The sequence below is a fragment of the Pelodiscus sinensis genome, chromosome 1 (assembly GCF_052426305.1).
Source record: "Pelodiscus sinensis isolate ZL-2025 chromosome 1, ASM5242630v1, whole genome shotgun sequence".
NCBI classification, from domain to species: Eukaryota; Metazoa; Chordata; order Testudines; family Trionychidae; genus Pelodiscus; species Pelodiscus sinensis.
The window spans coordinates 235,746,317-235,773,356 of record NC_143052.1 but is presented as its reverse complement, the minus strand read 5'-3'; the positions used below and the strand labels follow the sequence as shown (position 1 = coordinate 235,773,356).

General features: G+C 43.8%; 1 protein-coding gene across 4 annotated transcripts in view; it reads left to right on the top strand.

Annotated features, from left to right (window-relative positions):
- Nucleotides 1–11,598: 11,598 nt before the first annotated feature.
- The window catches only part of RNF149 (ring finger protein 149), a 51,558-nt gene continuing 36,116 nt past the window's right edge, over nucleotides 11,599–27,040 (top strand). For all 4 annotated transcript variants that reach the window (XM_089775385.1, XM_089775384.1, XM_089775386.1 and 1 more), the window contains exons 1-5: nucleotides 11,599–12,321; nucleotides 17,451–17,701; nucleotides 21,345–21,413; nucleotides 24,226–24,308; nucleotides 24,984–25,080. In XM_089775385.1, the coding sequence (XP_089631511.1) occupies nucleotides 11,862–12,321; nucleotides 17,451–17,701; nucleotides 21,345–21,413; nucleotides 24,226–24,308; nucleotides 24,984–25,080 (960 nt within the window). In that variant the 5' untranslated portion in view covers nucleotides 11,599–11,861. The remainder of the gene's footprint in view (nucleotides 12,322–17,450; nucleotides 17,702–21,344; nucleotides 21,414–24,225; nucleotides 24,309–24,983; nucleotides 25,081–27,040) is intronic.

Sequence of the window (27,040 nt, the reverse complement as noted above, 5' to 3'; positions counted from 1 at the left end):
GCCTCCCTAGCATATTCTTTTCTGTCATCTTTCTCTGTTTCAGCAGGTTTACTGATTGTATTGGTATTTTGCAGAGGGAGCTGGGGTGTTTACACTAGTGGAGGATGGCAGTCACTGTTTATGCAGTCACTCTGCATAGCTATTTTTCCTTTTTACACATCCGCTGCACTTTTCCCCACAAGTTTGCCCAATCTGCCTCCCCCCCCCCCCCCCCCCAATGCCTTTGCTCTGTGTGATGCAGGATCTTAGGAGATGGACCTACATAGATGCATGGAATGCTATTAATTGAATGTTTCCCACAAAGTCATTATTTTGCCATGGGGATCTCAGTTCATTATAGATTTGATCCTAAGCCCACTGAGGTTAATGGCAGCTTTTTCATTGATTTCAAAAGGCACAGGTCTGACTCAATAAGGGAATTTCTAAAGGCTTGCACAAATAGTGATTTGTAACTGTAATTACACGTTTTGTTGCCTTTGTTTACCTTTAAGCCCAGAGATCCCCGGAAAAAGTTCACTCAAAAACTAAATTAGCCTTTCTCAAGTTTAATGTCTCTGCACATTGAGCAGGGAAAGATAATAAAAGTTTTAGGCTTTAATAATTACTTATTATTTTTTCGACTGGCCTGATTACAGCAGAATCCACAGTTCTTCTTTTCCCTGTCAATTAATACTCTTGTCCTTGAAGGCTAAGTTGCTTTACCGAATTTTAGATTCTTGTAAAACCCTCAAGGGATGAGACATCCAAGGAGAAAATCCTGAAACAGTAGTGAAAACTTAACATGGCAAAAGAGGTTTCTTAAAGACAGATTTTATCTTAACCAACAGTCTTGCTTCCATACCACAAAAGCCCTGAAAGGCTACAGCAGCCCATCAAAAATGTGTCAAAGTACCCTTGAACTGACTTCTCTGGAAAAAAAAAGGGGGGGGGGGGAGAGCTGAGAATGGCACAGGGTGCTTGTTTGTTTGGGCCTTAAATTATTAGCTATGAACTATCTAAAAATTTAAATTGCAAATGAGATAAGTGAATAGCATTTATTAAAGCTTTTAACCCAATGATTGTTGTAAAGATTCTACAACAGATTCAAATTTCCCTAAGGCCTCATGTTAGGGGTCTGATCTTGCATGTACGATAATTAACAGTAAACTCCCATTTTATTTCATTCTAATATTAAGGATTTGATTCTTAGTATCTGTAAAGCATTGCAACTTACTGACATGCAATTTATTTTCATGTATTCTGTACTTCAGTAAGAATCACATAGTAGTTTATTTTACAATATAACAATTACTAAATTTAATTTTTTTTATTTTTCATTGTTGTTGTCTCCTCAGAAAACCCTTGCTGCACAATCTTTAGTTAAGTCTTCAATTGTGGTTCTGTAATAGACCAGAGATTCATTTATTTATGATTGTATGTTAGCTGGAAAAAAAGAAAACAAAGTTAGGAATTTTGACTTCTGCTGAACAATGTCACAATCTTTTGCTAATTTGTACCAAGGTAATGCATGTACAGTATTAAGCACAGCTAGTTTTACTGCTGTTCTGTAACCAAAGAATGTTTAATTTCTAAAGTAATTTATCATTTAAACAGATTAAATTAAGTAGCATGTATTGTTTCTCCATGTGTATTGCACTTAGCAATGTATATTGACTTGTAAAGATAATGAATGTTAACAAATTGCCTATCCAGCATTAAATGGAAATCAATAGCAAAAGGGAAGCTGCAGTGTGAATATTTTGATGTCTGTACTATGATTTTAACAGGAATGAACCCGAGGAAGCTTAGCTGACAGCCTTTAAAATTTCTATCTTAACTAACTACTGTTTTTCTCAGTCTTGCACAATATTCCTGGTGGACAGACAGCCATCTTTCTTCTTTTAAAGGGACTCCGAGAATTGACAGTCAGGTCTTCAGATGTTTAAGGCAGCAGGAGAGGAATAGACTGGGAAAATGCACTTCTCTCCTCCCCCTTCCTCTTCGCCTTAGTCTCAACATAACACAGCATCCTATAGCCATACATCATTCTAAATATAGCTCACCACTCCACTCTTCTATGTGTAGTTATCAGGCAAGTGACTAGGCATTGGTTTCAATCTTCTGAGAATTAGTAGAATTATGGAACTTAATTTCAGTGCCATTTCTTCCTTTGCTCTCACTAATTCTCATATCCATCTTGTTCTTACTGCCTATTCTCCGGCAATCTCTCCCAAGCTAGGCCCACCATTCTCCTCTTCCTCTCCCACATTACCACCTATGTTCACCAACTTCTAATCTAACCAGCCTTTCTGTTCCAGAGTTCCTGTGCCATACCAAGAAATTGATTTGACTCACAGCCTGTAGCTCCTATTTACTTCTCACAATCATTGAAATCCAATCGATCTCTCTATCTGTAACACAGCCTCTTTCCGTGTTGTGATTTTAGCTGGCCTTTTCTTCTCCCAACATTGTGGCAACAGTGTTGAACTCCTTTTCTATCTATCTAATCAGTTGGCACTTTCTCCTCCTATTCCTCTATCCTACATTGTTAAAATTACACCCCTCCTGGGGTGAACCAGACTTGTACCCACCCCTGTGTGCACCCCAGGTGAATGTTGTAGCCCCTAAGTCACACAAGAGCACCCCCCCCCACACACACACACACCTTTGGTGGGTCCCTAATATGATGTTTGGCTGGCTGGCTGGCTACTCCCAGAGTGGGTGGGGTTTAAATTACTGACAGGGGGGATGTTGAGACGCCAACCCACAACCCTGCCTGCCATAGGTAAGTGTTGTATCCCCTAGTCTACTCCAGAACCCTCCCCACAGCTCCCTACCTTCAGAGGATCCCTTGTTCTGTGTCTGTGCAGATGTTTTGTACAGATCCTTTCATATTACTGACTTCAATGCCAATCATTTCCTCCTCTCAACTCAATATCCTGCTTGAATCTATGGTAATTTTAATTTCCATGTTGATGTCCACTGGCTGCTTTTGATTGTCTTTCTATAAGTTTTTCATTTGATCTTCACTTTTGGACTGACTCAATGCACCACATTTGTCACCTCTCTCAATCAAGCTTTTATCAAACACTATTTTGTTCACTCCTCATTCCCTCTCTTGTCACTTGCTGTTCTTCAACATTGTTCACTTTGCCTCTATTCCAGTGGTCAGCAACTGGTCAGTCCTTGAGAATCTCCTACTTAATCACAGTCAGCACTCAGCAGTCTCCCTGCTTGCCCCTGCCCATGTTGTGTGTAGGAGGATGTGGTGGGGAGGCAGGAGTCTCAATGCACTGCTCCTGTATGCAAGTACTGCCCCTCATTCCGCCCCTCCCCCCTACAGCTCCCATTGGCCAGGAATGGAGAACTGGGGCCAAGGGGAGCTAAGGGAGCAGTACCAGCAGAGAGGGGCAGCGTGTGAAGCAGTTTGCTTCTCCCCTCCCCCTCCCCCCCCCCCCCCGCCAATCCTGGGGCCATTTTGGCCACTTCCAGGCACGTTGTGGGGCTGGGATAGGCAGGGAGCCTGCTGTAGCCTTGCTGCACCATGGACTGGGAGCCGACTGCAGTAAATGCCGCTGGGGCACTTTTCTTCTTCCAACACTGTTGCAACTGTGGGAATCTAGGGGACATAGATCCCCCAGGCTCCTTCCCATAGCCAGCATCTCATATTCCATCCCACATCCCAGCTCCAAACCTGAGTTCCTTCCCAGAGCCAGCTCTTATACAATCTCCTGAATCCCCTCCTGCACTTCAGCCTCCTGCCACAGCTCTGAGCTCCCTCCCAGAGCGAGCACCATACCCCTTCCTGAACTTCAACCCCCTTCCCCAACCCGGTAAAAGTGAGCAAGGTTGCGGGAGAGCAAGATACAGAGAGAGGAGGGAAGGCGTGAGCAGGGCAGGGCTTCGAAGAAGGAACAGGCCCTCGTAGAAGGGTAGATCTTGTTTTGCCTTTAAATTCAGAAACTGACCTTGGGCATAAAAAGGTGGGGACACCTTGTCAGCCGACGGTCAGGGCAGTGAGTCCCTTATGACCAGCTGAAGTTCTTTTAAATTGTGCTTGGTTCTGTTACAGCAACTGAAGGAGTCAGGTTAAAGCTTAAACAGTTACTATTTTATTGTTACAGGGTAAACTTAGCTGTTAAATGCTACTACTGTGTTACAGATAACACAGACACTACAAAGGACAGGACAGAAATTACACTAATAAGTCACTTACAGGTACCATGAAACCCTTTGGTTCTCTGAGCTCTTATTAAATGCATGCAAAATAGACACATAGCAGTTATATATTCTCACCCCTGCGTTCCAGACTTGGCGTGGCCAGCGTCTTTCTCTCAATCCCTCGGGAAGAAGTAGGGCGAGGTTGGGCGTCCCACAGACCTCGGGAGACAATCAATACCTGCCAGCAGGTATAGATGATTGGAGCTCAAATGGGGTGGGCTGCTGAACCTCTTTTATACCCCTTGGGTCATGTAGGCTTCTTCCTGGGGTCAAGAGGCCAATTAGGAAAAATGGCTTTTGAATGCCAAGTTTCCCACGAAGGGTGCAAAGCATAATTTACACCTGGGAAAATGCAGACAATGGGCACCTCTGGTATGTGATGGGCGAAGATTCCTCTCCTGGGACAGTGCAGGCGTGTCAATTACTGGTACTAGCCATCAGGGCAACGGGAGGCCCCGGGTCGTCAGCTAGCCCATTTACTGTCTGGTTTCTGTTTATGGTAGAGTCAGGGACAGGCAGCACACCTGTGTTCCCAGGGCAGCAAAGGCTGACTGCCTTTCTCTTGCTCTCTGGGGGGGGATGGGGAAACAAGATGGGGTTTGTGGAAAACCAAGATGGGGTTTGTGTCTGGCTACACACCTCTCCCTCATCTCCAACTTATCACCCTCTGACTTCTCTGCTGCTCTTACCCTCTTTCTTTCCTCCTTTTAACCCCATGATCTCTACTATTAACTCATCTCTGCAGCTCTTGACTCCATTTATCCTCCCACTTCCATAGGCAGTACTTTATATATTCCTTGAATTCCCAGTCTTGGTTGTCCTCCAGATTTTGCTACTTTGATCTTTTTCTTGCAATGCTGAGTACCTATAGAGAAAGTCCTAAAACTACATTGCCAAGTAATTTTAGAGAATGTTTAATTATACCAGTTTCCTCTACTCCAATGGTTCTCAACAAGAGGTATGTGTACAAGTATATGGAGGTCATCCAGGGGGTACATCAATTCATCTAGATATTTGCCTAGTTTAACAGGCTACATAAAAAGCACCAGCAAAGTCAGTACAAATTAAAATTTCATGCAATGACTTTGGAAAACATAATCCCAACTATATATATATATATATATGATATATATATCATGATATTTTTATCAATAAACTAGGCAAATACAACTTAGATGGGGCTACTATAAGGTGGCTGGATAACCGTACTCAGAGAGTAGTTATTAATGGTTCACAATCCTGCTGGAAAGGTATAACAAGTGGGGTTCCGCAGGGGTCTGTTTTGGGACCAGCTCTGTTCAATATCTTCATCAACTATTTAAATATTGGCATAGAAAGTACGTTTATTAAGTTTGCAGATGATACCAAGCTAGGAGGGGTTGCGACTGCTTTGGAGGATAGGGTCATAATTCAAAATGATCTGGACAAATTGGAGAAATGGTCTGAGGTAAACAGGATGAAGTTTATCAAAGACAAATGTAAAGTGCTCCACTTAGGAAGGAACAATCAGTTTCACACATACAGACTGGGAAGCGACTGTCTAGGAAGGAGTATGGCAGAAAGGGATCTAGGAGTTATAGTGGACCACAAGCTGAATATGAGACAGCAGTGTGATGCTGTTGCGAAAAAAAGCAAACATGATTCTGGGATGCATTAACAGGTGCGTTGTGAGCAAGACATGAGAAGTCATTCTTCTGTTCTAGTCAGCGCTGGTTAGGCCTCAGTTGGAGTATTGTGTCCAGTTCTGGGCACCGCATTTCAAGAAAGATGTGGAGAAATTGGAGAGGGTCCAGAGAAGAGCAACAAGAATGATTAAAGGTCTAGAGAACATGACTTATGAAGGAAGGCTGAAAAAATTGGGTTTGCTTAGTTTAGAAAAGAGAAGACTGAGGGGGGACATGATAGCCGTTTTCAGGTATCTAAAAGGGTGTCGTAAGGAGGAGGGAGAAAACTTGTTCATCTTGGTCTCTGAGGATAGAACAAGAAGCAATGGGCTTAAACTGCAGCAAGGGAGGTTTAGGTTGGACGTTAGGAAAAAGTTCCTAACTGTCAGGGTGGTCATACACCGGAATAAATTGCCCAGAGAGGTTGTGGAATCCCCATCTCTGGAGATATTTAAGAGTAGGTTAGATAAATGTCTATCAGGGATGGTCTAGACAGTATTTGGTCCTGCCATGGGGGCAGGGGACTGGACTCGATGACCTCTTGAGGTCCCTTCCAGTCCTAGTATTATATGATTCTATGATCTATCTATCTATCTATCTATCTATCTATAATGGGGACTAAATTAGCTGTTACCACTCGAGAGATCTTGGAGTCACTGTGCATAGTTCTCTGAAAACAACCACTCAGTGTGCAGTGGCAGTCAAAAAAGCAAACAGAAATGTTAGGAATCTGTTAAGGTTGATGGTTACAGGGTAACCGGTTAGCTGGTCACATCCCTAGTCACCAAATGAAATTCACAGGTAGCAGGTTTAAAACAAACAAAAGGAAATATTTCTTTGCACAACACAAAGTCAACTTGTGCAACTCCTTGCAAGAGGATGTTGTGAAATCTAAAACTATAACATGGTTCAAAAAAAGAACTAGATAAATTCATGGAAGAGAGGTCCATTAATGGCTATTAGCCAGGATGGGCAGGAATGGTATCGCTACCTTGTTTGTCAGAAGCTGGGAATGGGCAACCAGGGATGCATCACTTGATGATTACATGTTTTGTTCATTCCCTCTAGGGCACCTGGCATTGGCCACTGTCAGCAGACAGGATACTGTGCTAGATAGACCTTTTATCTGACCCAGTATGGCCATTCTTATGACTTGTTTATACTGGTCTATGTAAGTTCAACATTTATATTCCAATTGATTTATGTTGTAATTATGTGGTAAAGCGAGAAAACAAGCAATTTTTAATAATAATGTGCTCTAACACTTTTGTATTTTTGTGTCTGAATTGGTAAGTAAGTAATTTTTAAGGGAGGTGTAACTTGGAGGTATGCAAGACAAATCAGACTGCTGAAAGAGGTACACTAGTTTGGAAAGGGTGAAAGCCCCATGGATAGATTAAGATGATACCTGGGGAGAAAGAAGGGTCAAATGCCCCTCTCCAGATGTCTGTGGGGGGCACATTCAGCAGGAACCAGATGTCAGATAGTACCATTCAGACAGCTCCTCCAGTACAGTTTAACCACCCTTGGCCATGGCTCGGTATTGCTGCCACCATCCAAATGGAAAAACCCCTTTGAAAGCCCAGGAAGTCTGTGATGGGGTAGGCCCCAGTCCGAGAGCGGATTCCCCCTTGGCTCTGGGAACACAATCTCTTTGGCCTGGCCCCAATGTTCAATGCCTCTCCCTCCAGGGTAATACAGCCCACCGGCCTAGTCTCTAAAGTTCTGGGCCCCTCAATCAGGGGAAATACACCCCTCTATCCCAGTCTCTAAAGTCAAGCCTTTTTCCCAGTCATGGAGGCTAGATTACAGGGTGTTTTGGGGAGGTAGGGGGACTCAGGCCCTCCCTCCCCACTGAGTCCCAGTCCAGAGCCCTATTGGCAGCAAAAGTATCTACTATCTGGTCTACAGCTCCTCAGGTCTTTATGAAATGCAGGGCAGCAGTTGCCACCTTCCTGAGGAAGCACATGGTACACGTGTTCCCCTACCTAGATGACTGGCTTGTGCAGGGCCCTGCCTCAGACCAAGTGCTTGCACACATTGCTATGGTGCAAGCTCTTTTCTTGGAACTGGGCCTCCTCCTGAATGTCGCCAAATCTACCCTGGTCCCCAATCAGTTCATAGAATTCATGGGCACCTGCTTGGACTCCACTTTGACCACGACCTCTCTGCCCGGGTCACGCTTCCTAGCTATCAAGGAAGCTATCATGGCCATGAAACAAAATACAGTCACAGCCATATATACCAAAAGATACAATTAAAAAAATACAGGACTATGTAGCACTTTAAAGACTAACAAGATGGTTTATTAGATGATGAGCTTTCGTGGGCCAGACCCACTTCCTCAGATCAAATAGTGGAAGAAAATAGTCACAGCCATATATACCAAAGGATACAATTAAAAAAATGAACACATATGAAATGGACATATCCTTTGGTATATATGGCTGTGACTATTTTCTTCCACTATTTGATCTGAGGAAGTGGGTCTGGCCCACGAAAGCTCATCATCTAATAAACCATCTTGTTAGTCTTTAAAGTGCTACATAGTCCTGTTTTTTGTTTCAGCTACACCAGACTAACACAGCTACATTTCTATCACTATTCATCATGGCCATGTGGGCATTTCCTATGACCATAGCCAGAAACTGCATGCACCTTCTGGGACTCGTTGCAGCTACACATACGTGATTCTGCACGCCAGGCTCCTCATGCGCCCCACTGCAGTTGTGACTGGTGCAGGAATACAATCCTTCCCTCCACCCCTGGGACAGGGTGGTGACAGTTCCCCCAAATGTCCTTCAATTCCTGGACTGGTAGATCCAGGAGGCGGTGGTTTGTGGCAGAGTCCTGTTATCCGGGTCTCTCCCGACCTCGCGGTTGGTGACGGATGCTTCTGACAATGGATGGGGAGCCCATGTCAACTATGTACGGACCCAAGGTAAGTGGACGCAGGAGGAACTCTCCCTGCATATCAATGTCAGGGATCTGCAGGCAGTTTGCCTCGCATGTCAGGCTTTCCTTCCCTGCCTCAGGGGCAGGACTATTCTCATACGCATTTCCTCCATTCCTGCTTGTGCACAAGGTGCTCCTGAGAGTGTGGAAATTCAGAGCTTCCCTCATTCTCATTGCACCAGCCTGGCCCAGACGGCACTGGTTCACGTCCCTGCTGAGCCTCTCTTGCGAGAGACGGATTGCCCTCATGCTGTATCTGGATGTTATAACACAGTACTTTGGCAGGCTCTGCCAACTGATCCTGCAGTCCCTACACATAATGGCCTGGAACTCCATGGCTGACAACGGCGGAGCTGCAGTGCTCAGAGCGGGTGCAGGAGGACCTGCTGGGGGTACGAAACCTTCCGCTGGGGGTACGAAACCTTCCACTAGGGCTACCTATCTGGCTAAATGGAAGTGTTTCTCTGTCTGGGTTACCCAGAAGAGGATCTCTCCTACGGACACCCAGGTCCTACTGGTCTTGGCCTATCTGCTAGATCTCAGGGTCCAGGAATTGTCCTCTTCATAAATCAGGGTTCATTTGGCAGGGTTCACCCCTTCCTTGGAGTAGTCCAGTGTTTCTGCCTTTCACCCAGGCTCCAGGGGCAAAACACTCTTTGCACACCCTGTAGCCCATTGGTTTCTGAATGGGCTGGATAGGCTGTATCCACGTCTGTCAACCTGTCCCTCAGTGGGACCTTAACTTTGCCCTGACCAAGCTCACAGGGCCTCCCTTCAAACCTATGGCAACGCATTTGCTGCTACACCACTCCTGGAAGGTGTCATTCCTTGTGACTATCATGTCAGCCAGATGTGTGTCAGAATTAAGAGCCCTCACCTCAGACCCTCCTTACAGTCTTTTTCAGGGATAAAGTTAGGCTACACCCCCATCCTGCCTTCCTGCTAAAAGTGGTGTCTCAGTTTCATGTCTCTCAGTTTCAAGCCCCATGCTTCCGGTAAAGAACAGGCTTTACACACTTAGATGTTAGGAGAGCATTGGCATTTTATTTAGACAAGATGAAGCCCTTTCATAAGTCACCTCATTTGTGGCAATTGCGAAGAGGCTCAAGGGTCAGCTGGTCTCCACACAGAGAATTTCTTCATGGATAACCTGCATCAGGGAGTGCTATAATGTGGCTGGAGTTGCAACCCCTCCTCTCACGGCACACTCCACTAGGGCACAGGTCTCCTCTATGGCCTTTGTGGCTCAGGTCCCTATTTTGGACATCTGTAGGGCTGCCACATGATCCTCAATTCACACCTTTGATAACCATTATGCTCCGGCTCACTATGCTAGGGAGGATGTGGCTCTTGGTAAGGTTGTCCTCCGCTTGCTCAGTAGAAGGTTTCTACTGGGGCTTCTGCGTTGGAGTCACCTACATGGAATGGACATGAGCAATCACTCAGAGAAAAAAGGTTACTTACCTTCATAACTATTGCTGAGATGTGTTGCTCATGTCTGGTCTAAATCTGGCCCTCCTCCCCTTCCTTGTAGTAGTCTGGTAAGAAAGAACCAAAGGGGTGGAGGGCCAGTATAGCGGTGCCACTCCAGGGGGCTCCCCTCCTGGGCCAATGGCTAAGGGAAAAAAATTCCGATGACATGTGCATGCATACCTACGTGGAACAGACATGAGCAACACAACCCTCTTGCGCAATACCTTTCTTCCTGAAAAGTAATCTGCGTAACGGCATTGCGCAAGAGGGTTTTTGTTGTGCAAGAAGGGGCAGTGCAGACAGCTCCTTCTGGCACAAGAGCCTCTTCTGCAAAAATGGCGGCTCATTAGGTATGCAAATGAGGCTCAGCAATATTCCACGCTTAGCCTCATTTGCATATTTCTGGGGCAAGAAGCCGCGAGTGTAGACATAGCCCCAGTGAACAGCAAGTGGGTGCAGCCAGCGGCAGGGCCGGCCTACTCATTTAAGGCGATGCTTATAGTTAAACTTTCACATCCCTACTTGGAGACCCAATTTTGGGTCCCAACCCAGAGACTTTGTTAATCCCTTCTAAAGGCACTCTCTTCACCTTCAGTCATTTTGCTCTTTTTGCCCAGCCTCCCTCTTGCTATCTGGCTTTTGACCCTGCCTTCCCTCCTCCCCCTGCCTCTCAGCCATTTCTGGTCCTCCCTTCCTCCTCAGGGGATGACCTCTCACCCTACCATGCAGGAGGTGAGGAAGGGTGGAGCAAGTGACTCATTTGTGTGTCATTGACCAGCAGTGGGTGAGCTGGCAGCCAGCCCTTCAATTAGCCACATCCTAGGGCTGGCAAACAACTCCCCTCCTCTGGGGCTTTTCTACCTGGGCCTTTCCAGCCCAACCCCCCCCCCCGGAGCCCTGGGCTATGAAGGGGGGAGGGGGCGAGTTTCCCTTGCAACACTACAGCGCAGGTGCCCGCCTCCACTGGCTCATTGTCAGGGCTTGAAGGGGCCCCTCAGCCGAGCACGTGCCTGGGCGCGGGCGAGTCGGGGCTGCGCAGCGCCCCACGTGCCCAGGGCCTCACGCGCTCGCAATAAGGGTGCGGAGCCGAGGGCAGCCTCTCCCCCGCACCCAGCACGCTCAGAAGCGCGAGCCATCGAGCCTTTCTCCCCCACCCGCAGCGTTTTCAAGGCCAACGGTCGGGGCAGATGGGGGGAGTCCCCTCCCCCCCCCCCGAGGGATATTAACCCTTCCGCTCCCGCGAGAACTCCACCGCCGCCCCCGCGCCCAGGGCGGGGCTGTTAGCGGCGGTTTGCGAGGGAGCCGCGCGCGCGGAGCCCGCCACCAGCCTCGCTCCTCGGTCGGCCCCGCCCACCGGCCCCGCTGAGGGCGAAGGAGGAGCCGCCGTAGGCCCGGCCTCCCGCCTCCCATTAGCTGCGCGCGGGGCGGGGCGGCCGCCCGTTACCTGCGCCGCGGCGGGGCGGCGGCCCGGCTGGGGAAGTGGGCGGCGCCCCTCCGCCTCCTCAGCCCATTCTTCCCGCGGAGCAGCAGCAGGAGGCAGGGAGGCCCAGCTCTCGCCGCGGCCGGACCATGCTGTGCCCTGCCCGCCTCACGCTGGTGGCGGCGCTGCTGGCGCTGGGGGCCCCGCGCGGCGGCGGCGCCCGGCTGCTGGAGTGGTACACGGCCTGGGTGAGCACCGCCTACACCGAGCCGCTCAGCAACCGCACGGTGCGGGGCATCGCCGAGAGCGGCCGCTACGGGGACAGCTCCCCCAAGGAGAGCGCGCAGGGCCTGGTGGGAATCCCCCGCGGCGCCTCTGCCCGCCACATGGAGGGCTGCGCCTCGGACACCGACTACGACGTGCCTCTGCCGCCGGGCAGCCGCGGCCCGCCGGGCGGGGAGCCGCCGCCGCCTTGGATCGCGCTGGTGGCCCGCGGGGGCTGCACCTTCAAGGACAAAGTCACCAACGCGGCCCGGAAGCGGGCGGTGGCCGTGGTGATCTACAATGAGCCCCGCTTCGGCAACGCCACTGTCTCCATGTCCCACCTCGGTGAGTGGGGCCGGTGCCTGGGGTCTCGGGTGGGGCAGTGGGTGGCTTCAGTGGGGTTGTGAGGGGAGTCGGAGCGTGTGTGTGTCTGGGTTCTGCATTTCCCTGGGACATTAGATCTTTTTAGGGGGAAGAGAAAAGGGGAACACCACGAAGCGCCCTAAGGACGTGTCGGGCTTGTTTCCTGTCACTGCATGTAATAGTGACCCGCAGGGGTCTGCTGGACGCACAAAGTTTTACACCAAGCCAGACGGACGCAGAAACGGCCAAGAAATGATGCAGTGAAACCATTAAGCAACTGCCCAAGTTAAAAATAGATGGCCTGTTTTTATTTTATTTAAAGATCTCTCTCTGGTGCTTTCCACAGCAGTATCCGAACACATAATAATATATAATGAATTCATGTGTTGCTCTTTTAAGTACTGGTTGAAACAAAATCGTATTGGAGACTGCAGAGATGTAAAAATGTCGTTTTAATACAGAGAATTGCTTATTGGAGGTGTCTATATTGTAGTACTACTTTAATCTTCAAAGTACACCTTATAATCCTCCTACCTCTCTGAATTAAGTTGAGAATTGTGATGTATAGAGGGATCTAATTGACTTGTTTAAGCATGCCTATCTGTAGCTTGCAGATGGTGTCTGACAATGCCTAAGTAAAAACTCAGGTATTTTGGCTCCACACAGTCTGCTCAGTTTTGTGTGTGTATGAAAGCACTACATGCTTGAGAACTTCAAAACAAAATAAATAAACCCTACCAATTTTTTTTAACTATCATGTACTTTTAAAGGATTGGGAGAAGACCTTCAGGGGAGGATAAGAGTAAGAAATCAAAGCACTGGGGGAGGGGGGGGGGGAACCTTATTGCAGATATCAGTGAATGTGTCCCTGTATAATATAATCTTACTGCTTACTATCCAGGCATTCTTCAAGGTGATTTTAAATACATTTTAGTTTTTTTTATAAGAAAACACTGCTTATCTCTATAAAATAAGCTGAAAATGTCAACTTTGGAGTGCCATTTCTTAAAAATATATTTTGAGACCCTGAAAGGAACTACGTCTCTCTTGAAATAAGTGAGTGGCACCATTTGCAAGTTGGAGTCATAATTACCTAGTATTATTTGGCCTGCTTTGTAAGCCTATAACTACACAAGCGCTTTTGTCAGTAAAATTTTGTTTGTCAGAATCATAAAAAACATATCTATGGCTGACAAAAATGCCACTGTGGACAGCATTTTATCAACAGGACATGCTCGCCTGCTAATAATTACTGCTGTTCATTGGGTGGTTTAATTGTCAGAGGAGAGCTCTCTTGCAGTGTAGAGCAGCTACACAGGAGACATTGTAGCAATACAGCTGTGCTGCTGTAAGATTCATAGTGTAAACATACTTTAAGGCTATATCTATACTGTGCATTTTACAGAGATGCAGCTGTGTCGCTTCAGTCACTCCATTATAAGATTCATATGGTGGCTGCTTTCCCAGTGACAAAAGAGCTTTCCCAGTGACAAAATCAAAACCATAGTAGCTTAGTTAGTGTGAGCATGGTTTAGCTGAGGATGAGCTGTCTAAACAGGTGCTTCTGATCATTTAAATGTTTCTGGTTTTGGAGTTTTTTCCACACCTCAGGCGAAAGTGTAGAGAGACATAACCTCTGAGTGTCAGCTTGGATTTTCTGGATTTGATTAATAACTCTCTAACATATCTTAAATTAAGTCTCTTTCTCTCTCCACTGATACTTGATCTGTAGAAGAGAAAAAAATAAAAATACTTCTGTCATGTTCTTCTTGGACTAGACACCTTTATATTATGCCTTGTCATAGTTTTTGCTGTTCTTGGAAATCTTTCCCTGTTTAACTTTCTGCCTTTATTTTTTCTTTCTGTTCTCTTTTTTTTAGTTTTCTGTTTTTTTCTGTTTTACTTCCTCATGCCCTCATCAGAAGGATTCATGTTTCTTAGGCAAGGTTTATACTGTAAACTTTTCATAGAATTATTCATCAGGATATAAAGAGACATGATTCGTGGCCAACATAGCTGTGCTGGCAGAAAGTCCTTAGTGTAGACAGGATACTAGGGATGTTAAATTTAGATTAATGAACTAATCAAATAGTTAATGGGTTTTCCATCTACTGTTCAATTAGTTGATAAGGGCACCTCAGTCTTTGAACTGTAGCAAGAGTCCTTCCGGATTCTTCCTACAATTCAAAAGCAAAAGCCCCGCAGGGAGCACGGAGCCAGCTGGGGACTCTCTTGCTGGCCCCAAGGTCCCTGCAGTGTCTGAGCCATTGAAACGTACAAGAACCCCTGTGGGGCTCTTGTACGTTTCAAAAGCAGAATCACAGCAGAACCTGCATGAGCAGAGACTGCATCAGTCCCCGCTTGTGCTGTTTCTGCTGTGCCTCTACCTACCCTGTCCCTCGTGGAGACCGTGCTGAGGGTGACCAGCTCCTATTCCCCACCCCCTTGCTGAAGGGGGGGAGGGACTAGTTGCATCACTAGTCGACTGTCAATAAGCGTATGCTTATTGGATAGTTGACTAGTCACTTACATCCCTATAGGATACACTGCCAAAATGGCATTTTCACTGGTATAGAAGCAGGTAAAGACAAGGAACAAGACATGTTAAATATACTTTCCTGTTTAAGATTTGCATACCTGTGGTTCTGAGCTATACACATCTAGCTTGAATTGGACTTAGTTTAAACATAGTGTTTGACCAGTTAACTAAGGTTGTTAGATAGCATGTAATTGAATAGTCATGTAACTGCAACAAAATTTAGTAGTTACGTGACTATTCGATAATCCCTAGAGGCAGGGCTGGCAGCCAGTGCACTCTTTGCCACTGTCTCAGGGATCCTCCTGACACCCCATGCTGCGGCCTCTGTATCAGAGGTGGCAGGGTGGCAGGTGGGAGCTGGTCTAAAAATGTGTAGTTGACAGGATTAACCGATAAGCCAAGGCTTATTAGTCAAACATGTAGTTGTCTACTTGTTGACATCCCTAGTTTAAATGGTTAACCAGGATTTTACATCCCTACTGTATCTGAAGTGGAATCCAAGCTCCTGTTTTACTCTCTTGGCTTTGTGTTGAGTACTAAACTACACAGAAGATTAATATTAAAGTGCTTAACCAAGGCAGTTAAACAGTGCTGTTAACAAAGCAAGATGTATTAAAGAGAAATCTTCACTGGATTGCAAATACGTAAAACTATTTCACTTTGGTTGTGTGGCTGTACAGATACAATGATTTTTTTTCACTTGTTTCCAGCTTCTAGAGTTGAAGAAATACATTGAATAAATGATTTTGTCTTCTGAAAAAATCTCTTGCCAGAATAGTGTGTGTGTGTGTGTGTGTGTGTGTGTGTGTGTGTGTGTGTGTGTGTGTGTAAAAAGTGATCTAAATTTCCTCTTGTAACATGCTGGTAATGTTCTTTGACTTGGTTTAATGGAGGGAATTGTTTCTAATTCTCTTCACTCCCTCCATCCATTAATTACTTGTTTTTATCCTTATAATACCTAGAGTAGTGGGTATTCTGCGACCTGAGGAGGGGGGGGGGGGAGCTAGCTGATATTAAGATCTGAATCTTCTTGAAGGAGAGCATTATTCCATTGGAAGAAGCTCAAGGTTGAAAAACTCTGTAGGTTTTGATGAATATATCTGTATCTTTGAGATGAATTCTTGTTTTCAGTGTTTCTTTATTTCTACTTTAATTTGTATGGTCATCATGGCTGAGACAAATCTTGCTTGTTTGTAAAGTTCCATATACAGAAATTGCAGTGTAAAAATTTATTAACATGAATGAGTGTGCAGTTCTCTTAGTCTTGCCAGAGAACCCTCCTGCTTCCAGTATTACCTTGTCCAAGGACTGCTTCTAAACACCTTAAAAAATACTGGGATCAGAATATGTGGCCGCCTCTTGAGGGATAATGAGGTGCTTTATTGAATCATTACCTTATCATAGTTGAAATCCTATCAAGATGCAGGTTAACTCATTTGAATATGCAGTATGCTATAGCTTAGGAGGGAGCCTTTGTAAGATGACCAACTAACACTGCTTCAAACACAGAAGCCTACATTTTAATGGTTCTTCTCAATTGACATTAACACAATAGCGTGAAACATTTTTACTCTTCAAAATATATCTTCATTGGGAGGCAGTGGTCTTGTATTCCAAACTGCTTATTCAAGGAAGCCCATGGTGTTGATCCCAGTTTGAGTCCTGAAGTCAATGTTTTCATGAATAGGATGAGTTGAAATGATTTTTTGACACCCCAGATATTAAGATAACTTCTTGTAGTTCCGTTCATTACTCGGCATGCTTTGCTCCCCCAGTTCTTAGACAGGAAGGAAGTCCTGTGATGAGCCATAATACCTTAAGTGAACAGGGAGATAGGGGATATCCCCTAACTCTTTTCTCCACCCAAGTCTCCTGAAAGTTACAACCGAACGTGATTAGCAAGTAACCAGAACATGGTTAGCAAGTAACCTCCTTTTTTTTGTTAGGTACACTTTATTTACTTCTGAAAGATGTTCAGACAAACATCTGACAAAGTTCTGAGGACGTTCTATTTAGAATAAACTGAAATTAAGCTATCGGCAAGTGGATTTTTTTGGGTTGTTTTTCTACACTAAGTCTCATGCATGTCTTCTATTTGTCTGGCCTGTGATAGTGCTCTTTTTTAAAAAAATACTTACAACTTTGAGTAACTTAGATGAAAATAAAAGCTTTTTCAAGTCAAGGGTAGAAATACAGCAAACTCTGACAGATACCATTTAAAAAAACTTGAAATTCCTGTAGGTCACTTTCCAGAATAATATTTGCAATCTAACTTGAGTACTTGGGGTTTGACTTGAGGTTGATGTCTAGTACATGTGGCAAAATAATCAAGTTCTTGTCCTGTTTTCAGGTACTACTAAAGAGTTATGAACTAACAAATGGATGCTCTTGAATGCATTGTAGTGCTTCAAATAGAGACTTCATAGCCTGATAAACTGTATTCATCCTTTTATTTGCTAAATGTATTTTCATATCAGCATCTCATTGTGTCCTACGGAATGAGTCATGTGGGGAATCAGTTGAAACAACATATTTGGTGCCTGTATAAGTTCTTTTTTCTTTTCTCCAATAGGAACGGGAAATACAGTGGTAATTATGGTTGGATATCCAAAAGGGATAGAAATTTTGGAGCCAGTACGCAGAGGGATTCCAGTAAAAATGACCATTGGTGTTGGCACACGACATGTGCAAGAATATATCAGTGGACAATCAGTTGTGTTTGTGGCCATTGCTTTTATCACCATGATGATTATATCACTAGCTTGGCTCATATTTTATTATATCCAACGTTTTTTATACACGGGGTCACAATTTGGAAGCCAGGTAATTGATGATTGATTTTAAAAGTAGAATCTTTTCATTGGTTTAAAGTTTGTTTTTCTCCTATAAAATTGTTTGTCTGGACCTGATAGTAATTTTATTTAAATGTTTAGCACCATATCTTCTAGTCTGAGACAGTCCATGGATACTACTTAGAATGAATACATTTTTAATACTCCGAAGCAGCATAACTAGATTTTTATCTGAAATATCTGCTTGCTACCAGATCGATGTTGAATTTAGAGTTCAGTAACAATTTTAACCAAACTTGAAACACAGCAATGTTTGATTAGTTTTCACTGGCTGAGATGTAATAATTTTAGCTTGGAGGAAGGAAACTGAAACTTAGGATGTTGCTTCTTCCTCCGTTTTCCAATTTTCAGCTAGAATGCTCTGAGTAAAGTTTAATGGAGAGAGTTGATGGGCTAGCCAATAATGCTCTGAAATTAACCCCGTAGTAGCCTATAAACCCTAAAATGTTGTGTTGTAATGTAAACCTTGACGAAAGCTGACCCTGAAGCAGGCAGTTCAGTCCATTGGAGAGCCACAACCTGAAAATGGATTGCCCTGTGATTTACAGAAAATTATCTGTGCAACCAAGCCCAAGTAAGAGCTGAGGAAGGAAAGGAGCATATAATTCATTCCTGTTGCTGCTGCAGCTACTTGTGCCTCTTTACAAACCTTCTGTTTTTCAAGAGCAGTTCCTCTGTGCTCACTCCTCCAAACTAATAGAGATTTGGCCCCAGGATGAGCCAAAAAGGGCTGTGTAATCAAACTTGCATTTATTTAGAAGGTTTAGAACAATACTTCCTGAAGCTGATTACAAGGGAGCGAGTACCCCATCAACACCACCTCAGTACCGATTTTTTTTGAGTGTCACAAAATTGAAGGGAAATGAAACTTGTGGAGGAAAAAGTCTTTTATATCTGTAAAAGATTGAAATGTGAGACCACTTCAGCTACTTTGTGCTCTGCAGATGAAATAAAAAAATAACCGTTAGTTTAGTGGACTATATAAAGTAATGAAATTCAGGAGTTACCCATTTCTAAATCTGCTTTTGCTACTGACATACCTGGCCCGGAGGGAAGGCAATCATTAACCCACTTCCCAATCAGTAAAATGAATATAGTACCTCTATAAGAAGCAGAGTTTTTAGTACAGTGCATTGAAAATGAAGCCATGAGTAAGGATTAGATGTTGACAAAAATGTTACCTGGAACTTACGGTTTCCAGTTCAAAATAAATTGGGTGGTGGTAGGGAATATGTTCATAGCAGTATGTGCAAGTTGCTAGTTGCTGACAAATCATATGCTTAATCTGTTTGTTTTATAAAGCTGGAAAATAATAGTTGGATGGATAGCACAGAATTTAACCCATGTAAAGGGGTGCTCAAAGATTTTGATCTGAAAAATGTTATTTCCCATATGTGGAAATGTGCAGGATCACATTCTTACGCATATTTTACTTAGGGAGTACTATTCAGTCATGCAAGTAGTCCTGTTAAGTAGTATTACTTAAATATTTAAAGCTTACAGGATCAGCCTGAAACTGAGTAGAGACTATCTTTTGGAACACTAGATTGATTCATAGTTTTAAAAAAATGTTTACAGTTGGAAGCATGGTTACTATTCAGTGAAAGAACCTGATAAAATTTATTAGAAAAAGTTAGATTGACCGGTCTGACTTCATTATGTAAATGGTGAATATTCAAGTTCAGTGTACTTAGGGAGAAGAAACACCTAAAGTAGTGTGAATATTTTATGCCCTTAGGCTGCGTTTGGTTCAGTGTGGAACTCCTTTGGGTTTCTGAGTAGGCATGAAGCCTCACCTACATGGATGCAAATGCAGAATAGATCACTGTTAAGAATATTTACTTTAATAAATGTTTAATTATGGAGTGTCCATTGGTGGCCAGCATGCTGGGGGGCGGGGAGGAGGAGCTTGTCTCCCCCAGCCCTACCTTCACCAGTAGCCCATGGCAGTGTCCTCTTAAATTGAAGTCCTTTTCCCAGGCCATTTTTATTACAATAAGGGGCATACTATTGCATTTTCTGTGGAAAAGAACATTTGAGACCCAGACTGATGAGAAGAGCATTTTCCCTTAATCTAAAATCCATCTAGAAAGTCTTTATTTTAATCGTAGTCTTGTATCAATCGGAGCTATTTCAGGTGCGATGACTGCTCCCTCCCCATGCTCTCTTGTTTTACATGCAGTTGTAATTTTTCAGGTGGTATGTATCTGGTTAAATTGATTGGGGGAGTTGTGGAATTGATATGGCTTCTTAAATACTTCGTCAAATGAAATATACATTCTCTGATATTTACTGTCAGACCTCTTGGTAAGGTAACAGGGAGATGATCTCTAGTGTGCGGCAGATACCCAGTTGTGCGTCTACGTTCTTTTTGACTATCTAATATATACCTATACATGTTGCTCATTGGATTAACTATGGTCCTTTTATGCCTCTTTCTTCATAGGCAGCAAGTGGTAAATTGATTCTGTTCTTATTCCCATATCTGCACTCTGACACCACCAAATCTTGTGCATTTCAGCACTGTTATATCAATAGATGATCATGTATTTGCTGTCATTGCTCCATACAGTGAGGAGCTTACTCCTCCTTCATGTGCATTGGTGGGGAGAAGACTTTGTAAACTTACTACACTTAACCTCCTCACTCTGTCCCTAATTTGGGAACACCTGTCACAGAGGAGGAAATTCAGAGGAGATTCCGAAAAGAGCAACAAAAATTATTAGGGGATTGGAACGGGTCCCATATGAAGAGATATTGAAAAGTCCAAGTCTTTTTAAGCTTAGCAAAGAGATTAAGGGGGGAGGGGTTGATAGCTATAAAATCATGACTGGTGTGGAAAAAGTGAATAATGAAAAGTTATTTATTTGTTCCCATAATATAAGAACTAGGGGTCATCAACTGAAATTAATAGGTAGCAGGTTTAAAACAAAAGGAAGTTTTTCTTCACTCAGTACATAGTCAGCCTATGGAACTCCTTGCCAGAGGATGATGTGAAGACTAGGACTTGAACAGGGTTCAAAAAAGAGCTAGATAGATTCATGGAGGTTAGGTCCATCAATAGGTATTAGCCAGGGTGGGTAGGAATGGTCCCCCTAGCATCTGTCTGTTTAGAAATGGATGACAGGAGAGGGATCATATGATGATGTGTTGTGTTCCCTCACTCTGGGGCATCTGGTATTGGCCACTGTTGCTAGGATACTGGGCTAGATGGACCTTTGGTCTGAGCCGGTATGTTCTTACAAGAGGCTTTCCTACTTCCATTTCCTCCTCTGAGGAGGGGAGGGGCAGTGCCTGGGAGCATGGACTGGCAGGAGGATGGTGGTTGGGAGCAGCAGGGGTATGGAGTGAGAGGAGCAGTGTCCTACCTGCCATCCTTTCCCTCACCTGGCAAAACCTTTAATCAGTCAGAAATCTTTAATCTGTCATACCCTATTTCTCAGGGTTGCAGGATTAAAGAGGGTCAAGTATATAGTGACAAAATGTGGGAATTTCCTGAGTATATTTGGAGTGCTTACTAAACTATACAGAATACTCTAGTAATTAATTATTTGGTACACTTTCACTTAATTGAACCTGGGTAACGTGACTTTAAACATTTTCATCACTTTAAGGGCCACAGAAAGGAAACCAAGAAAGTGATCAATCAGCTTCAGTTGCATACTGTGAAGCATGTAGACAAGGTAAGTTAATAACTTGTTTGTGTTTGGTTAGTATGATCTTTGTAAACTCTTCATTTGATTAATGGTATTAAAAATAAAATGGCCATCTCTCCTTGGTCTGTCCATAAATTAGTGTGAGTTCTGTTTAACCCTTTTTTCTCTCTTTAGAAAGCAAACTGAAAAATAAAGTTCTCATTACTACCTCAAAAGGAAAGGCAATCTATACTTTAGGGCATGTCTTCATTTGCCGTGCTGGAGATTGACGTTCTGGCATTCGATTTATGGGTCTATTATAAACCAGTAAGTCAAATGCGGAGGGCAGCTCTGGCTGGCGTCTATACACCTCACTGTTGCGAGGAGTAAGGGAAGCTGACGGGAGTGTTTGCTCCCATTGGCTCTCTGCAGTGGGGATGGTGCCAAGCTCTGCTTAAGATAAGATGACTCTAGCTAAGTATTCTACATAGCTGAAGTTGCTTACCTTAAGCTGACCTTCCAGGTCCAGTGTTGACCTGACTTGAGTTCTTGTACAACTTGATACTACTCCAAAGACCAAAAGAGAGAGGGTTTCTTTTTTCTCTCAATTACTGTATGTAGAATAGTATCTTTATAATAAAGTGATTGTACTGGGGGACATGAATGCCAGTACAGTGAAGTCCGGATTAACCGACACCCGGTAATCCAACACTCGGCTTTATCCGATCCTGCAGCTCCCGGGAGCTGCAGGGTCAGATCAGCGCAGGCCAGGAGAACGGCCCCGCTTGCTGCTCCTGCCTGAAAGTGTCCCGGCAGCAGCAGCAGCTCAAGGGAACAGCTGATGCCACTCTTGCGGGGGACGTCACTGGCAGGAACGGCATCAGCTGTTCCATTGCTCTCTACAGTATAATCCATATCATCCGACATATTTGGTAATCTGACCATGTGTCAGTCCCGTTTAGGTCGGATGATAGGGACTCTACTGTATTTAACATCTAACAGATATATTTACTAGCACAGGATCTTGATTAGCATCAAATACCATCATTGCAGTTGAATAGTGCAATATTTCCTATTATCTGTTGATTACACAATTCCATATATTACAAGTCTGTTAGTCTTGGTAACATATTTTCTTATTATTTTAGAATAAGAAGAAAAACATAAAAATGTCTTTAAAGACTGTCTCATTACCAAAGCTTTTTACATATTTCTAGTAATTCCTTCATGGACAAAGAGAGAGCTTATTTGCAATGCACATATTAACAAAGCTTGATAGGTCTTCACTTGACCTGACATCGAGAGTCCAGAACTTGCTATATCTCAGGTGAACTTCCTTGGTGAGACTATGGACAGATTATTTACAAAACTAGGTTAAATTTAGCTTACTGGAGCAGGTGTACTACTGTGAAATTATGTAGAAGCAGTGTCTAATATTTGACAGATGTATATTTTGTTTTCCTTTGGCTTAGTCATCACAATCACAGCAGTTTCCGTTTTATACTTTACTGTAAAAATAATGTAAGGCTTTAAATGTTGCTATTAAAAGCCTGACAAAACATTGAAGCACTTGAAAAACAGGTCAGCCGTAAGCATGTTGTGTCAATCTTTTCTGAGTGTGGGGGGTGGTATAAAATGGACTTGATTGGCTACATATGGCATGGTTGGCATTGGCCTCTGCATTCAGTGGAAAATATCTGCAGCAGTAAATATAAAATCAACTTAATGTTAAACATACAGACTGGCAACTAATACTGAAATGTTTTGAGTAACTGTTTATTTAAAATCAATACATACACTGTATATAATGGAAATTATGGGACTGATCTTCCAATCTTACTAACATTAGTAATTAAGTAATGTTTGCAGTTATGGGCACCCATACTTCAGTAACCTGCAAGTATATACTGCAAATACTTGCACTGTATCTTTATACTAGGGCCCTGCTATTCTGATATCCTTCATGTATTTGCTCTTGTATAAACCCAGTTAAAATTGATTTGTAGTACAAAGTATCTTCATACTTAAATATTTTATATTGCAGTGGTAACTGTGAAAGGAGCAAAACATGTCAGAATACATAGGACTCTTCCCAAAAGTGTTAATGGTATAAGTAATTGCGCACACTACTCTAACTACAATGCAGTGGTTCTCAACATATGGCCCAGGTAGCACACAGCGGTAGCCATGTGACCTCTTCAGTCTGTATGTCTGTATAGACACACGCATTGTGTGAATGCGGCCCATGTAACAGAGAGCTGCAGATGTGGTCCCTTACGATAAATTGGTTGAGAACCATTGATCTGTAGTTTTAAGGTCTATCAAACATTGAGTATACTCTTTTCTTAGGGCTGAATGAGAGAGAAGTTAGAGAGGGATTTTAAGAATTTTTCTAAATTGATTCATTTGGCATTTGTGTGGATTCTTTCCTCTCCAGTCCTTACATTTCTTGTGTAAACTTGTTTACCAAGGCACTATAGGAGTGGAAGGCTGAAAAAGCAGGATGAGGCAGTTTTCATTAGCTCTTGAGACTGGGAGTTAAATGGGTTTCTGTTACCATATCTTTCATAGTTATGTGAAATGTTATACATCTAGAGATGATTGCTTTTATTTGTATTTTAGTTTTACTAAAATGTTTGATTGCAGCTCATTAAAATACCAGGGTTTAGATAAGTTAGCCATTGGAAAATATACATGGCTTGCCATGAGAGATTTAAAGTCAGTGCCTTAGGTTTTAATTCTATCAAACTACTTTTTGCTAGAACAGCTTCTTGTTTGACATTTTAAAGCATTCTGTTCAAATGATCATGCCACATGATTCATAATGCTCTACTTGTACATTTAAATTTGTTTTTGTTAGGGTTTAGATGTTGATGCAGAAAACTGTGCTGTGTGTATTGAAAACTATAAACCGAAAGACATTGTCCGGATTCTGCCATGCAAGTAAGTTTGCCTTTCTAAATCTTATGTTACCAGGCTTTCCGTAAGAAATATTTTAAAAGGGTTTTCTGGAAACCTAAGCCATTTCTGGAGCGTTGGGGTCATACAGTTATACAATACACTGAAGTTGGGCCGTTTGTTTGGCCCATAACATGTGCAAGGGCATGTTAAGGAAGATATATTGTGTGTGGAGGGAGTTCAGCCTCTCAAATGTTGCAGACTTGTTGTACTTAAATATTACATTTATGATCTTTAATGACTGTTGCTAGTTTTGCGGGACACTTTTTGGAGTGAAACATTTCTCTTCAGATACAGAAAATGAGATGTTTAAATAGAAATGACAGTAATTTTGAACAATTCTCAGTAAAATTTGTAAACTAATATTTCCACTTCTGTTTGGGTATTAATCAGTTAGGAGTAAGGACTGATTCCTTAAAGAAAGTCACTACCTAAATCACTTAAAAAAAAGTCAGTACCTAAATATTCTGTCAGTATACTTGTCCATTGCTTTCCAACTCTGAGGTAGTTTAATATATTGAATAACTACTAAGATTTAACAGATTCACTTATGAATATGTATAATAACTTCAAGATAGATGACATAAAAATGGAATAAGCTTTCTGAAAGAAAAATCAGTTTAAAAACATCGACACCAAGTATACTTCATTTTTCTTCAGGCATATCTTTCATAGGACGTGCATTGACCCCTGGTTGTTGGACCACAGAACTTGTCCAATGTGTAAACTAGATGTCATAAAAGCTCTGGGATATTGGGTAAGTTACATATTTTATTCAGTTAAAACTATGCTGCAGACATTCAAAACAGGAAGTAATACTGCACCTCAACCTGTTACAAATTCAGCAGTTCCTGATTAAGTGCCATGTTCTTCAGATTATCTCCTGAATAGATACTATGGCAACTGCGGTGGTTAAATAAATAAGAAAAAAAAATCTGTGCTGAATATTATACATCCTTAATATTACACCTAATGAAATGAGAACTAACCTATTCTTAATACTTTTCAAAGATAGGAAATGTTTCTTGTTTTGAATGCTCGTATGTGACCTTTACACTGTAGGGATGTGTGTGCACCAGTGTTGGAGTTCTCCCTAGAGAGATCCACAAAAACAGACCTGTCTAAGCCTGGCTGCCTTGTTCTTTGAAGCAAGGGTATAAAAGGGCAGAGCCAACCCACTCTTCAGTTCCTTCTTACTGTCAATGATCTTCAGTGCTCTGTTTCAATCTAGTGGTACTCTTGTTTTCATCATATGATGCTTAATTTTCCATTTTATTTCAAATTTTGTTTTGGCTATACAGGCAGTCCCCGACTTATGCGGATCCGACTTATGTCGGATCCGCACTTACGAATGGGGCTTTCTCGCCCCGGAGGTCGGGGCGAGAGCCCCGTTCGTAAGCTGCTCCGGTGCCCCTGGTCTACTGGAGACCGTCTCCAGCAGACCAGGAGCACCGGGCAGGTTCCCGCGCTTCTGAGGCTTTGCCAGAGCAAAGCCTCAGAGGCGTGGGGAACCGCCGCTGCTGCCGCTTCAGTCTGGGTGCCTGTGGTCTGCTAGGGACTGTCCCCAGCAGACCACAGGCACCGGGACTGAAGCCGCAGCCGCGGCGGGGTCCCGCGCCTCTGAGGCTCTGCTCCCCGTGTCCCTGGTCTGCTGGGGGCGGGGGCGGAGTTAGTGTGCTCCCCCTCCCCCCCAGCAGACCAGGCTTTTGTTTTGGACTCTGGGGCAGAGCAGCTGGGGTGCTGCCGATTGGTCCTGCAGCGCCGCTCTGGGCACTACTGGACCAACCCGGGAGCACCCCAGCTGCTCTGCCCCAGGTCCTGATTCAGCCGCTGCTGGTCAGTTTCAGCAGCAGCTGAATCAGGACGCCAGGGGCAGAGCAGATGGGGTGCTGCTGGGTTGGTCCAGTAGCGCCGAGGAGCGGCGCTACTGGAGCAACCCAGCAGCACCCCAGCTGCTCTGCCCTAGGCATCCCAAGTCAGCTTCTGCTGAAACTGACCAGCGCTGACTACAGGAAGCCCCAGGCAGAGTTGCTCTGCCCCGGGCTTCCTGGAATCAGCTGCTGATCAGTTTCAGCAGCAGCTGACTTGGGGACGCCTGGGGTTCTTAAGTTGATTCTGTATGTAAGTCAGAACTGGCGGTCAGTTTCAGCAGTGTCTGAATCTGGACGCCAGTTCCGACTTACATACAGATTCAACTTAAGAACAAACCTACAGTCCCTATCTTGTACGTAACCCGGGGACTGCCTGTATTGCAATGTTATCCTGTCAGAAGTGTAGTGCCCCTTGAAGATTTGACAGGGCACATGCCGATTACGAACATTTGTAGGGTGGCAGTGTGGCCTTCAGACCTTCACCAACATTGTGCACAATCTGATGCTTCAAGTAAGGATGCAAATGTGGGATAAGTGGTCATATAGTTTCCCTTTCTAATGAGACTGAGCCCCACTGCCTGGAATAACAGCTTCACTGTTGCCTACAGTGTAATAGACATATATATCCAAGCACCAATGGTCTCTAATACTGAATTGCTAAGATGTTTAAAGTGATGGGCATCCTGGAAATACCTTATTTGTCTTGGGGATAATGTGACCTCACAAAAGTTTGCTGTGGAGGGAAATGACTATTGTTTCTAAATTACGAAATGGGCAGGACAGCTAAGTTGTATTGTCTCTTGCACATGTGTAGTAAACTATGAAGTTGTGTTGTTTGACTGAGTT